Source organism: Pseudonaja textilis, chromosome 2, assembly GCF_049901715.1.
Source record: "Pseudonaja textilis isolate UNSWEBS1 chromosome 2, rPseTex1.2, whole genome shotgun sequence".
NCBI classification, from domain to species: Eukaryota; Metazoa; Chordata; class Lepidosauria; order Squamata; family Elapidae; genus Pseudonaja; species Pseudonaja textilis.
Genome location: NC_141991.1, coordinates 12,258,337 through 12,272,780, shown reverse-complemented (window position 1 = coordinate 12,272,780; position 14,444 = coordinate 12,258,337). Strand labels below are relative to the sequence as shown.

Below are 14,444 nucleotides of genomic sequence, written 5' to 3'. Positions count from 1 at the left end.
GAATAACATTAAGAACTTCTAGCTGGAGGGAAATGAAGAAATGCATTGACTTCATCCACACAAAATCATTCCCTCCAACCATAGTTTCACCCACAAAATATATTTCATCGAAGGACATGTTTTATGGTTGATTCTACTCTTGCTCTTTTTCAGATGCAGAACAATGTACCAAATGTTCAGAAGATCAACATCCAAACAGCAATCGAGACCACTGTATTCCAAAAATTATGAACTATCTTTCTTATAAGGAAAATCTGGGGATCATCCTGACTTTCATTGCCTTGTTTCTCTCTTTAACCACAGGCTTTGTCTTGGGAATCTTCATTAAATACTTGGAGACACCAATTGTCAAAGCCAACAACCGGGATCTCTCCTACATCCTCCTGATCTCCCTCATATTTTCCATGTTGACCACTTTCTTCTTTATTGGCCATCCACAGAGAGTGACCTGCCTCCTCTGACAAGCAGCTTTCAGTGTCATCTTCTCAATAGCCATTTCTTCAATTTTGGCCAAAACAATCACAGTGGTATTTGCTTTCTTGGCCACAAAACCAGGGAATAAAATGCAGAGATGGCTCGGGAAGAGCTTTGCTAATACCATCATCCTTTCTTGCTCTGGTGTCCAAGTTGTCATCTGCCTCATCTGGTTGAGCATCTTTCCTCCATTTCCTGACACTGACATGCATTCCCAACCTAGAGAGGTCATCATACAATGCAATGAAGGCAGTATCACCATGTTCTACTCTGCCCTTGGGTACATGGGTTTTCTGGCTACTGTTTGTTTCACAGTGGCTTTTCTGGCCAGGAATCTACCTGGAGCTTTTAATGAAGCCAAGTTGATCACCTTCAGCATGCTGGTCTTTTGCAGTGTTTGGGTGTCCTTTGTGCCTGCTTACCTGAGTACCAAAGGGAAGTACATGGTGGCTGTGCAGGTCTTCTCCATCTTGGCTTCAAGTGCTGGCCTACTGGGCTGCATCTTCTTCCCCAAGTGCTACATCATTGTGCTCAAACCAGATCTGAATACCAAAGAACAAATGATGTTGAAATAAAATATACATGACTTTATGGATATCTCTTTTTCTATTCTCTATTTAGCAATTGCGTAGTACAGTAATAGACAAATCAACTAGATTTGGTAGAAATCATATTGATAGATAAATGTAATGGACTATCATTTGTAATGAATATTTTCTCTTTTGTTTTTAATCCAAAACCATATATATGAATAATATAAAAAGAAAGGAAAGGAAAATGAAATAAAAAAGCAATAAAGGAACTAAAATTATACATTGTTTATTTATAGATCATGTAGAAAATATATTGTATGTGTGTGTGTATGTATGTATGTATGTAATGATAACTATTTGAATAAAACTGACTACATTTCATTGTAATCATCACAACATAATCTAAGCTTGTAGGCTATTCATAACTTTCTAATTTTGAATGACAAGCCTCTTTTTAATGAAAAATCTATTTAATAAGGTGTATAATTCCAAAGAATATGTCAAACAACCTTATCCCCTGTCTTCTTTGCAAATGGAAGAAGCACAAAGAATTGTTGTATTTTAGATAATTGCCATTAAACATTAGCTTGTTGTTAAATTGTTTCTTACATCTAAGGGTCTTGTAAATAAAACCCAGTTAATCTTCTTCCAAGCACACTCAAACCTGTACGATCCAATCTGAGTCAATCACTGGGATCAGAGGTTTATTCTTCCAAGCATTCGGCGCTCATCCTCAGGGAACTTCTGACTCTCCACACTCAAAGTTGTTCTGCACTGTAACCCTCAACATTGTTACTATGCACAATGATATATTTCAAAAAATGAAAAATGGATGGACATGATGAACACTAAGAGATGTCCTCTTCCAGATGACATGTCGCCATAGCTGACAGATTCTCTTTTATCAGAATAACAGAGTTGGAAGGGACCTTGGAGATCTTCTAGTCCAACCCCCTGCTCTTGCAGGAAACTTTATACCATTTCAGGCAAATGGTTGTCCAATCTCTTCTTTAATACTTCCAGTGTGTTCTATTCAAGCTTAACCTCACTCTCATCTTTCTATATTACCAAGCAATGAAATAAATAGTGAATATTATTTAAAATTGAATGAGAGTCAAACTTAGAATTACTAGTCAAAAGTCTTTTAAAGCAGTGGTTGCCAACCAGTGAGCCGGGGACCACTGGTGGTCCATGAGAAAATTTTGTGGGTCAGCAGAGAAATGTCACCCTCAAAGAAATTAATTCTGGTTGCGTGGGAATACAGGGCTGCACCACCCACATGGCCTGCAGGAACACAAGGCTTGCATTGCGAACAACATGAGGTAGTGAGGGGGAGGGAAAGGGCAGAGGGGGGAGCTTGCCCCACTTTCCTCACATGCCTTGCCTGGCCACTAGGTTGTTTCCGCTTCTTTCTTCTTCTGCTTTTGGCTGCATGCAAGGAAAGCAGCAAAAGTCTTTCTTTCTCTCCCCCAAATTCTGCCAGATATGAGTTTTTGGGACCCTGCAAGACATCCTGCTCCAAGATGCTGCACCGGCAAAGACTCATTTTTGGTGGAGTTTGAAGGACAGGAAGAAAGACTTCCGCTGCTTCTGCTGCTTTCCTTGCACGAAGTCAAAAGTCTCTCTCTCTCTCTCTCTCTCTCTCTCTCTCCCTCCCTCCCTCCCTCCCTCCCTCCCTCCCTCCCCCGAGAACATAAATGACCTTTGTGATCACCTTATAAGCAACTGTGCCCTCTTCACTGATGAGGTAAAACTATTCAATGCTGTGGACAATGCTACTGTTCTTCAAAGTGACCTTGATCATGTGTCTGAATGGTCAAACATTTGGCAACTCCAAATCTCAACCAACAAATGCTTTGTTCTACACATTGGTAAAAAAAACCAGTACACCAAATACAAGCTAGGCAGATATGACTGTGTTGATGACCCTCTCTCTATCAAAGACCTTGGAGTACTCATATCAAATGACCTAGGCACCAGAGCTCACTGCAAAAGCATTTTCAAAAAGCATTAAGAGTTGTAATCTAATCTTACGAAGCTTCTCCTCTGGTAATACTGAATTGCTAACTAGGACTTACAAAACCTTTGCTAGACCAATACTCAAATACAGCTCATCTGTCTGGAATCCGCACTGTATATCAGACATTAATACAATTGAGTGAGTCCAGAAGTACTTCATGAGAAGAGTACTACACTACTTTGCTCGCAGCAGAATACCCTACACCACCAGGCTTGAAATTTTGGGCTTGGATAACCTTGAACTACACCACCTATGGTTGGACTTAGGCGTAGTACACAACATTATCTGCTACAATGTCCTACCAGTCAATGACCACTTCAGCTTCAACTGCAACAACACAGGAGTGCACAACAGATACAAACTCAATGTTAACTGCTCCAAACGATTGCAGAAAGTACAACTTCAGCAACAGAGTGGTCAATGCCTGGACTGCACTATCTGACTCTGTTGTTACATCCTCTAACCCCCACTCCTTTACCCTTAAACTATCTACTATTGCCCTCACCCCATTCCTAAGTGATCTGTAAGGAGCGTGCATAAGTGCACCATCGTGCCTACCATCCCTGTCCTATTGTCCCCATTTATTCATACCTATTTTCTGTATACCTACTTATATTTATTATTATACTTATTATCTTGTAAGTGATTGACAAATCAAATAAAAAACATAGAATTTTATCGTGACAAAAATAAGAATTGAATCTTGCTTGTTCCATTTAAAATACTACTGTCTTCCATTCCTTTCAGATCAGTTACAGTTTTTCTTCTCAGATTCTGAAGGATAAAACTCAATTTCCTTTCTTCTACTCGATGCTCCCTGCTGAAGGAGTCCAGTACCCAGGGATGGTCCAGCTTCTCCTTCATTTCAAGTGGACCTTGGTTGGTCTTCTTGCTCCAGAAACTGACCAGGGGGAGAAGTTCAGGAGGGCAATGTCTTCTTTAATGTTAAGGAATGGCATTTGCACAGTTATATATCAAAGTGTTCCACTAAGTGTGCATCACATAGTTTTAACATTTGAACAATATTACAAGTGGAGGCAAGTCAATGTCTTTGTTTACAGTCCAGAGATGAGTTCATTCTGGATTGGAATACTGATTATAGAAACAGTAATTCAAGGTTTTCAACAAGATTTTTTAGAAAAAGTCTGGATCACCTCAGCTCAGCGGGATCTCACTGTGGACTTAATGTATGCTAAACTTTCCTTTAAATATGTGGGTGCCATTTTTTCCTTTTCAATGCAGAAAAGGAAATGGGTGAGCTATGATGCTTTTAATCTCTTTCTCAAATCTATACTGAATTTTTGGAAGAAATCTTATACATGTTCATTTGCTAAGGATTCCTTTTCGATAAAAGTCTGGAGACGGTGCAAACAGAGAGAAGATCTAGTTTCTCTAAGGAAAGAAGAGATTGATCAGATCCTGGCTCTGGACAGCTATCTCATTTACAACACCATCTGGGTGCTGGGAAGGGCCTTAAATTCAGCTTATATATCCATATCCAAGATATCAGAGAGGAATAGCATGGAAGCTTCAAGGCTGAAAGTTTGGCAGGTATTTTTTTTTCTATCAGACAAGTTTCATTGGTGAATTTCTTTCATTCTGGATACAAAGAGCCAGTGGGCAAACTATGATGTGTAACAATTAGTTTCCTTCCCTTTAGAGCAATTGTATATTAGCATTACTATGATATAGCATTGGGAATGGGAACATGACCAGATGGTGAAACCTCTGTCCTTTATCATCATTGTTCTAATCAACATATTTAAACAATATGTTTGTTGTAGAGTGGCAGAATAACCTGAGGCGAACATGGAGCGAACTTCAGCTTTACTTTATTGTAACAATAAAGGGTTGCCATGGCTGCCGCGCTAACAAGGCAGCCAGCTGGCGGACAACAGCTGATGCCGTTTGACTGCTCCCTTTTATAGCTGGCTGTCAAGAAATAGGAATAGGACCGTTTCAATAGGAACGGTCTGTGTTCCTGCTGGAAACACGGACTGGAGTGAAGACTTCAGCTCAGTCTTTTCCAAATGCCACAGTGTTAGCACCTGTTACTCCTGTACTTATTAATAGTCTGCTATTCAAATTGGAAACTCAAAACAGAACCTTGTTTTTGAACAGAGATATTCATATAAATACAAAGGTAAGGATTCCCCTTGCATATACATGCTAGTCATTTCCGGCTCTAGGGGGCGATGCTCAACTCTGTTACAAAGCTGAAGAACTAGCACTGTCCAAAGATGTCTCTGTAGTCATGTGGCCAGCATGACTAAATGCCAAAGGCGCACAGAACGCTGTTACCCTCCCACCAAAATGGTCCCTATTTTTCTATTTGCATTTTTATATGCTTTCGAACTGCTAGGTTGACTGAAGCTGGGACAAGTAACGGGAGCTCACTCTATGACGCGGTTCTAGGGATTTGAACTGCTGAACTTCCAACCTTTCTGATCGACAAGCTTGGTGTCTTAGCCACTGAGCCACCATTGGGTATAGCTATCTCTTCAATGGTAGGTTTACACTCTGACAATGTTAGCAGAGGCTAACGAAAGCTAAGTGGACAATATACTGTAGTTTTAGTTCCAGAGATTGTGATTTCTGTCTCTTCTTTTATACATATATAAACCAAGGATCTTTTCAAAGAATGTAAAGTCCTTTATAATTCTCCTTTTCCTGTCTTTTCCAGCTTCACTCCTTCCTTCAAAACGCTCAGTTTCACAATAATTTCATAGAAGGAGTATATTTTGAAAAGAAAGGACATCTCAGTGCTGATCTGGATATTGTGAACTGGATTGTTTTCCCTAATAGGTCTGTCAAGAGAATGAAATTTGGGAGTATAGAAAAAAGGGCAGCTCACATTTTGAAGTTTACCCTTGACCAGAAGAGTACTGCACAGAAAGAAATGTTGAATAAGGTGAGAATCATTTTATTATTATTATTCTACTGAAGGTGGTGAAAACAGGATTGAAATTCTTTGGGGAGGTTGTCTTTTAGTTTTCATTTCAACTGATCCTTGACACTAAAAACCTAGAGAAATTTTATCGGCTAATCAGGTGGCCATGAAAAATACCACCTTCAATTTTCATTGAATCTGAGGAAATAAAAATTGATTGAGCAAGTCATGCAGATAACATAGTTCACACTGTTGTGGTCCGCAGGTGGCCTGTGGAGCTAGCAGCAGAGTCAGACAGTGGGGAGGAACAGGGGCCGGTCCTCGAGCCTGTGGAGGGCTCAGATGAGGGATCTGCATCCAACACAGACATGGGGCCAGGGCCAATCAGGGAGTTATGTGCTGACTCTGGAGCCCCCAAAATCTGATATCAGTGAGGCAGAGGAACAGAGGGAGCCTGTTCCCAGTGTGTGCTTTTGCAGAGCTGCCAGAAGGCAAGAACAGTTAAGACAAAAGGGGTGACTTGGGAGTAAGGCTTGGAGGTGATTGGCCCCTCCCATAAGACATAAAGGAGGAGAAAAGGGACATGATCCTTTGAAAGAAGCAACTTTGTTTGTTTTGGTTAGTTTAGAGTCTGAAGCTCCATGTTGACTTGTGCTCCATTTGGCCTTGTACAGCTAATTGGCAATTTAGTCATTGGCAGCAAGGAAGATAAAGGTGTACACTTATCAGCCTTATCCAGAAGGATTGTGGAAGATTTGCGTTGGACTATTCATAAACTGTTTGGGACTCATTATGGGTTATGAATGCATATAATTCACAGCCGTTGAAATAAAATAAAAGGTTTTTGGGACTAGCGTGTGTTTGCTACTGTCTGTTTGCTGCTCAGAATGTTTGTTGGCTTTTAATTAGTCACACTGGAGGTCACCCACCTTTGCCATTGCCAGTTTCCTAAAAATAATTTCATTTTCTGTGTATTGTTCCTCTTTCCTTAGCCCCTGCCTCCTTCAAGGTGTGTGGAAAGCTGTCATCCTGGATTCATGAAGGTGGCTCAGGAAGGGAGGCCCATCTGTTGCTACGCCTGTCTTCCTTGTGTAGAAGGAACTATCTCCACCATTGATGGTGGGTGACACCAAAGTAAAAGGTCTGGTATTTGGGAAGACTCTCGATCCTGACCTTTTAATGGGCTGTTTTCATTGGCATTTTAAATCCTGGTTTAAAGAAGAACAATTTCTTTTAATATTTATTACATAGTGAGATATAAAATTAATATTGGAATTTAAATTGGGTGCAGGTTAATAAAAGATATGGGAAAGCTTGGCTTTCATACCGGGAAGGACATTTCTTGCCCTTCAACTTCTTTACTGGTCAACCACTAAAAATTTTCTTGGCATCTCTTGAGAAATGAAATTTTTTAAATCCCCCCATCTCTTTTCAGATGCTGAAAAATGCACCAAATGTCCAGCATATCAGCATCCAAATATCAACCAAAATGACTGTATACCTAAGATGGAAATTTTCCTATCCTATCAAGAAAATTTAGGGATCATCTTGGCTTTCCTTACCATGTTCCTGTCTTTGGTAACCAGCTTAATTTTGAGAATCTTCATTAAATTCCAAGAAACTCCTATAGTCAAAGCCAACAATCGGGATCTCTCCTACATCCTCCTCATCTCTCTCTTTGTTTCCTTCTTGACCTCTTTCCTTTTCATTGGCCAGCCAAAGACAGCCACTTGCCTTCTGCAACAAGCAGCATTCAGCAACATCTTCTCAGTTGCCATTTCAACTGTCTTAGCCAAAACTATCATGGTGGTGTTAGCATTCTTGGCCACAAAACCAGGGAATAAAGTACAGAAATGGCTAAGGAAGAGCCTGGCCAGCTCCATCATCATTTCTTGTTCTGTTGTGCAAATAGTCCTCTGCAGCATCTGGTTGGGCACTTCTCCCCCATTCCCTGAGTCAGACATGTACTCACAATCTGCAGAGATCATCCTGCAATGTAATCAAGGCTCTGTTGTCATGTTCTACCTTGCCCTAGGCTACATGGGCTTCCTGGCTGTCATCTGCTTCATGGTAGCTTTCTTTGCCAGGAATCTACCTGGGGCCTTCAATGAAACCAAGCTCATCACCTTCAGCATGCTGGTTTTCTGCAGTGTCTGGGTCTCCTTTGTACCCACTTACCTTAGCACCAGGGGGAAGTACATGGTGGCTGTGCAGATCTTTTCCATCTTGGCTTCAAGTACTGGTTTGCTATGCTGCATCTTCATTCCTAAATGCTACATTATTTTTTTAAGACCAAACCTGAATACAAAAGAACACTTGCTGTCAAAATAAAATAGTAATTAACTTTGAGTACATCTCTCAAAATATGACTGTTATTACTTGCTGCAGTGACTGTTTTTGAGAGAGGAGGGTTTTTTTTGCATTGCAATAGAAATAAACCAGCAGTTTTTACACATATTTCCTTTTTTCCCTTTAAGTTTAATTATATAGATAATTGTGCAGACATTCTCTCTCACACACATAACTCTTTGTCTGTCAATCTTGCTTTCTATCCAAAATGTTGATCGGTCAGCTGAAGGCATCAGAGTCACTCTGAGGTGTCGCAGCTACAGAATTCGCCTCGTCTGCTACTCACACACTCTGATGTGCAAAATGTTCCTTTCTGTCTTTCTTTGTCTCTCTCATTTTCTCTCCAATATGTTGGTCAGTCAGCTGAAGGTGACAACTTCGAATGGGGGTGTATAGTTGAAGCCCTGACAGAAGGCATATGAGATGTCCCAGCTACAGAATTCAGAATGCTCACCTACCAACACACACTCTGATGTGTAAGGTGTTCCTCTTTCTCTGAGCCTTCTGGTGACCCCATATGTCAGGGGTGTCAAACTCAATTTCATTGAGAGCTTCATCAGGGTTGTGCTTGACCTCAGGGGCACCTTTGGTGGCCAAGTGCTCTGCCAGTGAAAATGGGCTCCCAAAAAGAGGCACTATGGGTTGATCCATCACTGTTTCCAAGGTGACCCCATGGGCCAGATCTAAGCACCCTGCCAGCTGGATCCGGCCCTTGGGCCTTGAGTTTGACACCCCTGCCATACATACAAGAGTGCAAGGTCTTCTAATTAAGACTCTAAGGCACCTCAATTTCCCCTCAGACCTACAGTTAACATGAATATCCAATGTGGAATCACAACCCTGGACTCAAAACAAATTACAAAATTTTACTAGATAGTACATACTGAACAGGGTGTCCTCCGAATGCAGTGTTAGACTACATAAAGTGACTTTATAGATCCCTTAAGTCTTGCACACTGGGTTTGTATGTTTCGTTTATGTCAATTCCTGTCCAAGGAAAGTCATGTCTTGCACTCTTATGACCATAGAAACAGGACCATGAAGTCATGGTGTCAAGTTTAAAAAATAACTCCTAACAGCAATAGCACTTAGACTTATATACCACTCCATAGTGCTTTACAGCATTCTCTAGGTTGTTTACAATGCCAGCATATTGCTGCCAACATTCTGGGTCCTCATTTTATTTACCCTGGAAAGAGGGAAGGCTGAGTCAACCTTGAGTTGGTTAGGATCAAACTTCTGGCTGTGGGCAGAGTTAGCCTGCAATACTACATTCTACCTATGGGCCTTTAACCTGGGAGGTTTGGCATAGAACCTAACACTGGGTACTGTGGAAATGGGCCACCCTGGGGGTATCTCCGCTATCACTATTTTTGGGGGGAGTGGGGTATATGTTTTATTTGTAGTTTTCCTTTAACAACCAACATTTTTTGTGGACACTGTAACAACTGAGTTAATATATTTTTTAAACAATTCTAACAGTAATAATACAAAAACATATACATAGGTTTTGTCTTACAACTTCTAACCTTAATATGCTCATTATAATTATAATATATTATTTTATGTATCAATATATATTTAACTATTTTCCCAATTTGTACTTATTTCTTTATTTTTTCCTGTTGGTTGGGCTTCTTCTATATTCACCTCTTTGTCTTTAAACAATACTATTCTGTCTTTATGTCACTATTAAAGAGTCCCTAACTAACAGCTTTGGGTATCATCTTCCTTGCTGTGCATGCTTTTTACACTATAATTCTAATGATCTTTGCTTGAAGTAATATTAAAGCTTAAATTATATTGACTGGTGTGCTTATTGCCTCTGGATCCAAAAGGAACAATTGCTTGGGCATCTGATCACTGGCCTGATATTTGACAAAACTGAAGTTCACCTGGATTGACATGAATGGCATGGAATGTTGAAAGGTAGGTTCCAGTGATGGTATTCAGCAGGTTCTGACCAGTTCTGGAGAACTGATAGTGGAAATTTTGAAAAGAAGAGTTTGGAGAACTGGCAAATACCGTCCTGCCCCATGTATTCTCCTCCAGAGTCTCAGCTGATTGGCTGGGTCTTCTTTGGTTGCTCTGCACAGAGGAGAGGGAGCTGGAAGCAGGTTAGTGGGGTGGGGAGGGAATGGGATTTTGCAGTAACTTTCCCCTGCCATGCCCGCAAGCAGCACCCACTAAGCCATGCTGACAGAACCAGTAGTAAAAAAAAAATTGAATCCACCACTGCTCAGAAGGATGAAAGGATGAACCTTCGATCTGTCAAATTGCTGGGCAGCTGGCAGTCAGCAGAAGCATCCTGCAGTACTGCATTCTAACCACTGCACCACTGTGGTTCTGATGATACCTATAGCCACAATTTGGTGTATGGGCGAAGTCAGGAAAACTCTTGAAACACTGTTTTAAGGACCTATACACCCAACATTACAGTATATTACTAGCATATTAGCCTTTAGATTCAAAAGTAAAGAAAGGGAGAAATGATATTGGTGAGACCATTAAGGGATAACTGTGAGACCATGAAGGAGGACTACAGACAGTGGGGTTGTCAGGACTCCAACAAATCCATCCCATTCAAATCATGAAGTCTCTAGCCATAGAGTAAAAAAATAATTTGTTAGGAATGGCCATGTTGGCATCAGCTGAGTGCTGCCAACACTGGTACCATTTATTTCCCCTTGACCCTAGCCTTCCCCCTCCCCTGGATGTATTCTCCAATAGGACACATCCATAGCCAGAGTCTCAATCATGCTCTCAGTATTTTGCGCCAACAACTTTGGGCTACCAAGGTGATTATCTGAGGCATTTGAAAAATGCACTGTTTCCCCACTCTCTTTCTGCTGGCAGCTAAAAGACCAAATGAGTATCTTTTTAGTTGTTGAGGTTTTTTGAAAGAATGTACAGGCAGAATGCAAGGACATCATTTCTTTCAGATGAGTTCCTGCTAGAGCTAATCACATTGTCTGTGTTTCTCAGAATCTGTGTTCCTCTTGAAGATCTACCAGCCTTCACCAGTCACTTTCTTTCTCAATGTTTTTATGGCTGTGTTGACAGCCAAGTTTCCCAGGAAGACCCTTTTGGGGAATTTGCTGCTGCTGCTTCAAAGGCAGATGATCAGTCCAGTTTTGTATCTGAGCAGTTTCTTGCAAAACAACTGAAAAGAAACTTGAAGAGAGAACTAAGAGGACAATGAAGAGTAAAAACCAGTTTGAAACAACCAGTTTCTTCCAAGAAATGGATGGCAATAGTTCACTCTATCAAAAGTAAAAAAGAAGGAGCAGTGGTCAGCAGCTTGGCCTTTATGGAACAAGCTCATCTTAGGTGTTCAAAAAGAATCCTTGACTTCTGACAGCCAATAGAGGAAAAGGAAGGTTATGTCCAGGTTTTGGGTGGGAAAAGCGTTGAATCTTTGGAGAGAGTTATTGGTCTTACAATATAACGTTATAAGAAAATAGGCTTGGATTATCATTGGTGTAGTTGCCTCTCAGGTTATCCTAATGTCTCGATCAATTCCACTGTACAGATATCCTGATACACAGTACTTCCTGTTGAGAGCAAAACTAACTTAAATAAAAAATGACTGGATAGATCATGATGAAATTTATGATAAAAATAAGCTTTCTGGTTTTTCATACAACTGGAGACTCTTGAACAATAAATAAGAGCTTTTTATTATGGGTTTTTTTTTTCCAAAGGGAATTGTGCTCATTGGCAGAGCCACAGAAGACATTGTTCGACTAGGGTTTATATAGTTTTCAAATATATATAAATTTCTGCCCCTTCAGATTCACAATCTATTCAGCTACACATCACCCTGGCAACACCCTATTATTGTAGCATACCATCTGCTATTGTCCTGTTATTGCATTTCAATAATCTCCATCATTAACATGATACTGGGCAGCATGACCTGCAAAATATATGATCTTTTATAATGTTATAACGTAACGCCACAAAACAATACAGAGAATTCATAGGTAATATTCCAGTAAATTGCACTTAACACAGAAGCTAAGTGGCATTGCCATTGCTTTATATTTTCACAGGTATAATGTTACATATCACAGTAATGGATCAACTCAAGGGAAGGAATGATGGATTATCCTTAAACAGAAGAAATGTCAAAGGTGTAGATGAGAGGCAAAAAGTGGTGCCAGAGTCTGTCCTTGAGAAAAGATTAATAACAACATTTCTTTCTATTTTTACTTTTATCATTAACTTTGCTCCTTTGTGTTCAGATTTGGTCTTGGTAAAATAATGTAGCACTTAGGAATGAAGATACAAAGAGACCAGAAGACCTGCACTGGAGAGCCAAAATGGAAGATCTGCTATCCACCACTTTAATTCCCTTTGGTGCTCAGATAGGTGGGCGCAAAGAAAGAGTCAGACTTGCTGCAGAAGACCAGCACGCTGAAGGTGATCAGCTTGGCTTCATTGAAGGCTCCAGAGGTTCCGGGCCAGGAAAGCTACCACGAGCAGATGTCAGACAAAGAAGCCCATGTCAGCCGAAGCAATATAAAACATGGCAACGCATATCCTTCAATTGCATTGTAATGTGATCTCTCCAAGCTGAGACTGCATATCAGAGTCAGGGAAGGGTGGAGAATTCCATAGCAGGAAGTACAGATGGCAACTTGGACACTAGAACAAGAAAGGATGATGGAGTTGGCCAAGCTTTTTTGACCATCTTCTCACTGTGTTTCTTGGTTTTTGTGGCCAGAAAGCCAGCACCACCGCAATTGTTTTATTGGGACACAAGAGACAGCAACTGAGAAGATGATGCTGAAGGTTGACTGTGGGAGAAGGCATGTTGCTTTTCTTGGGAGGACCAATGAAGAGGAAAGGAGGTTAAGAAGAAAGAAAAGAGGGACAAAAGGAGAATGTAGGAGGTCACGGTTATTGGCTTTGACTATTGGAGTTTCTAGATATTTAATAAGAAGATGGCAAATATTATAGTAGTAGAGAAAGGACAAAAATAGGATAAAGGGAAATCAGAATGATTCCAATGTTTCTTCATAGGACAGGAAGGTAATAATCTTGAAGATACATTGGGTTTGATTTCCTGATTTGGATACACTGATCTTCTGGATACTTGATGCATTTTTCTGCATCTACAAAGAAAAAGAATCGGGATATACACTTTATTGCTCACCCTTGATTGGCTTAGAAGCTGAAACCATCAAAATAGTAAAAATAAAAATGAACGTAAAGAGGTTTAAGTAATTCTCTCCTTGATTCATAAAGTGTTATTCACTGTTTCTTAAACTGTTTTCCATCAGTAGAATGGAAAAAAGGCACTGTGGTTCAGTGACTTAATAACAGAAGATGGTCTCTGTTCCAGTGGTTTGAGCCCTAGCACTAGCACTGCATGGTGAGAGTGAGTTCCCATCCCTTTCAGCTTCTGCACTTCATAGTTTGAAACATGTTTATGGAAATAAATTAATAGGTAACTTTCTTTGGTGGAGATGAGTTGGTGTCCTGTACAGGCAGTCAGATTCCTGCTATCAACTTTCTTGATTTTTTTTTTTTTTTGCAACATCTATTTGTGAGGCAGTTCCAGGAAGGAGGGGGCCCTGTATTCTTTCTGGTGTGCTAGCTCATCCTCCTGTGGTACACCTTATTCACTCTTTCTTAAACCAAGAAAGAGCAAGAGTGTATCTAATGGAAGTGGTACACAGTCAGTCAAACTACTATTCTGTAATAGTATTGTGGTGTCTAATGATGTAACACCACATGATAACAATAACAACAACAACAACAACAACAATATGCAAAGTAAGTGATTTTCTGAATGGAGTACTGCTCCCCTTAAACAAAGTTCAAGACTTGGATTGAAGTAGCAAAAAATGAAGTAGCAGTTGAAGTAACAAAATGGATGGAGCTGTTCTGAAATCACACATACACACTAATAAATAAAATAAATTTACTTTAAAAGTAACAAAGGTGATTTAGAAAATGTCTAGTTTAGATGTTTACTAGAAGGCAAGTAAACTGCACCCAAACTGGGTGTCTCGGGGTTCGATGGATGCCTAATTAATTCATGCGCCTCAAGCCAAGTTTCAAAAAAATTTCAATTATTTAGTAGGAGACAACATGTCAGCACTTTTCCCAAGCGCAATCAGCTCTGTCCCTCGTAATTACTGTTCACTTATGACCCTGTTTCTCCCTC

General features: G+C 40.3%; 1 protein-coding gene and 1 long non-coding RNA gene across 3 annotated transcripts in view; one reads left to right on the top strand and one right to left on the bottom strand.

The window, feature by feature from the left end:
• Positions 1-3,945: 3,945 nt before the first annotated feature.
• The window catches only part of LOC148126729 (uncharacterized), a 41,583-nt gene continuing 31,084 nt past the window's right edge, over positions 3,946-14,444 (bottom strand). The window contains exons 1-3 of one of the 2 annotated variants that reach the window (XR_015742493.1): positions 8,096-8,215; positions 6,847-7,125; positions 3,946-4,256 (exon numbers count right to left, since the gene is read on the bottom strand). This is a non-coding gene — a long non-coding RNA (uncharacterized LOC148126729). Of the gene's footprint in view, positions 4,257-6,846; positions 7,126-8,095; positions 8,216-14,444 lie in introns of those variants that run through there. The other variant, XR_015742494.1, reaches the window with a different exon arrangement.
• LOC113452628 (vomeronasal type-2 receptor 26-like) lies at positions 4,096-8,266 on the top strand. The gene is made up of 4 exons (XM_087928143.1): positions 4,096-4,578; positions 5,711-5,938; positions 6,910-7,036; positions 7,353-8,266. The coding sequence occupies exons 1-4, from the start codon at positions 4,096-4,098 to the stop codon at positions 8,246-8,248; spliced, it is 1,734 nt and encodes a 577-aa protein (XP_087784269.1). The 3' UTR covers positions 8,249-8,266.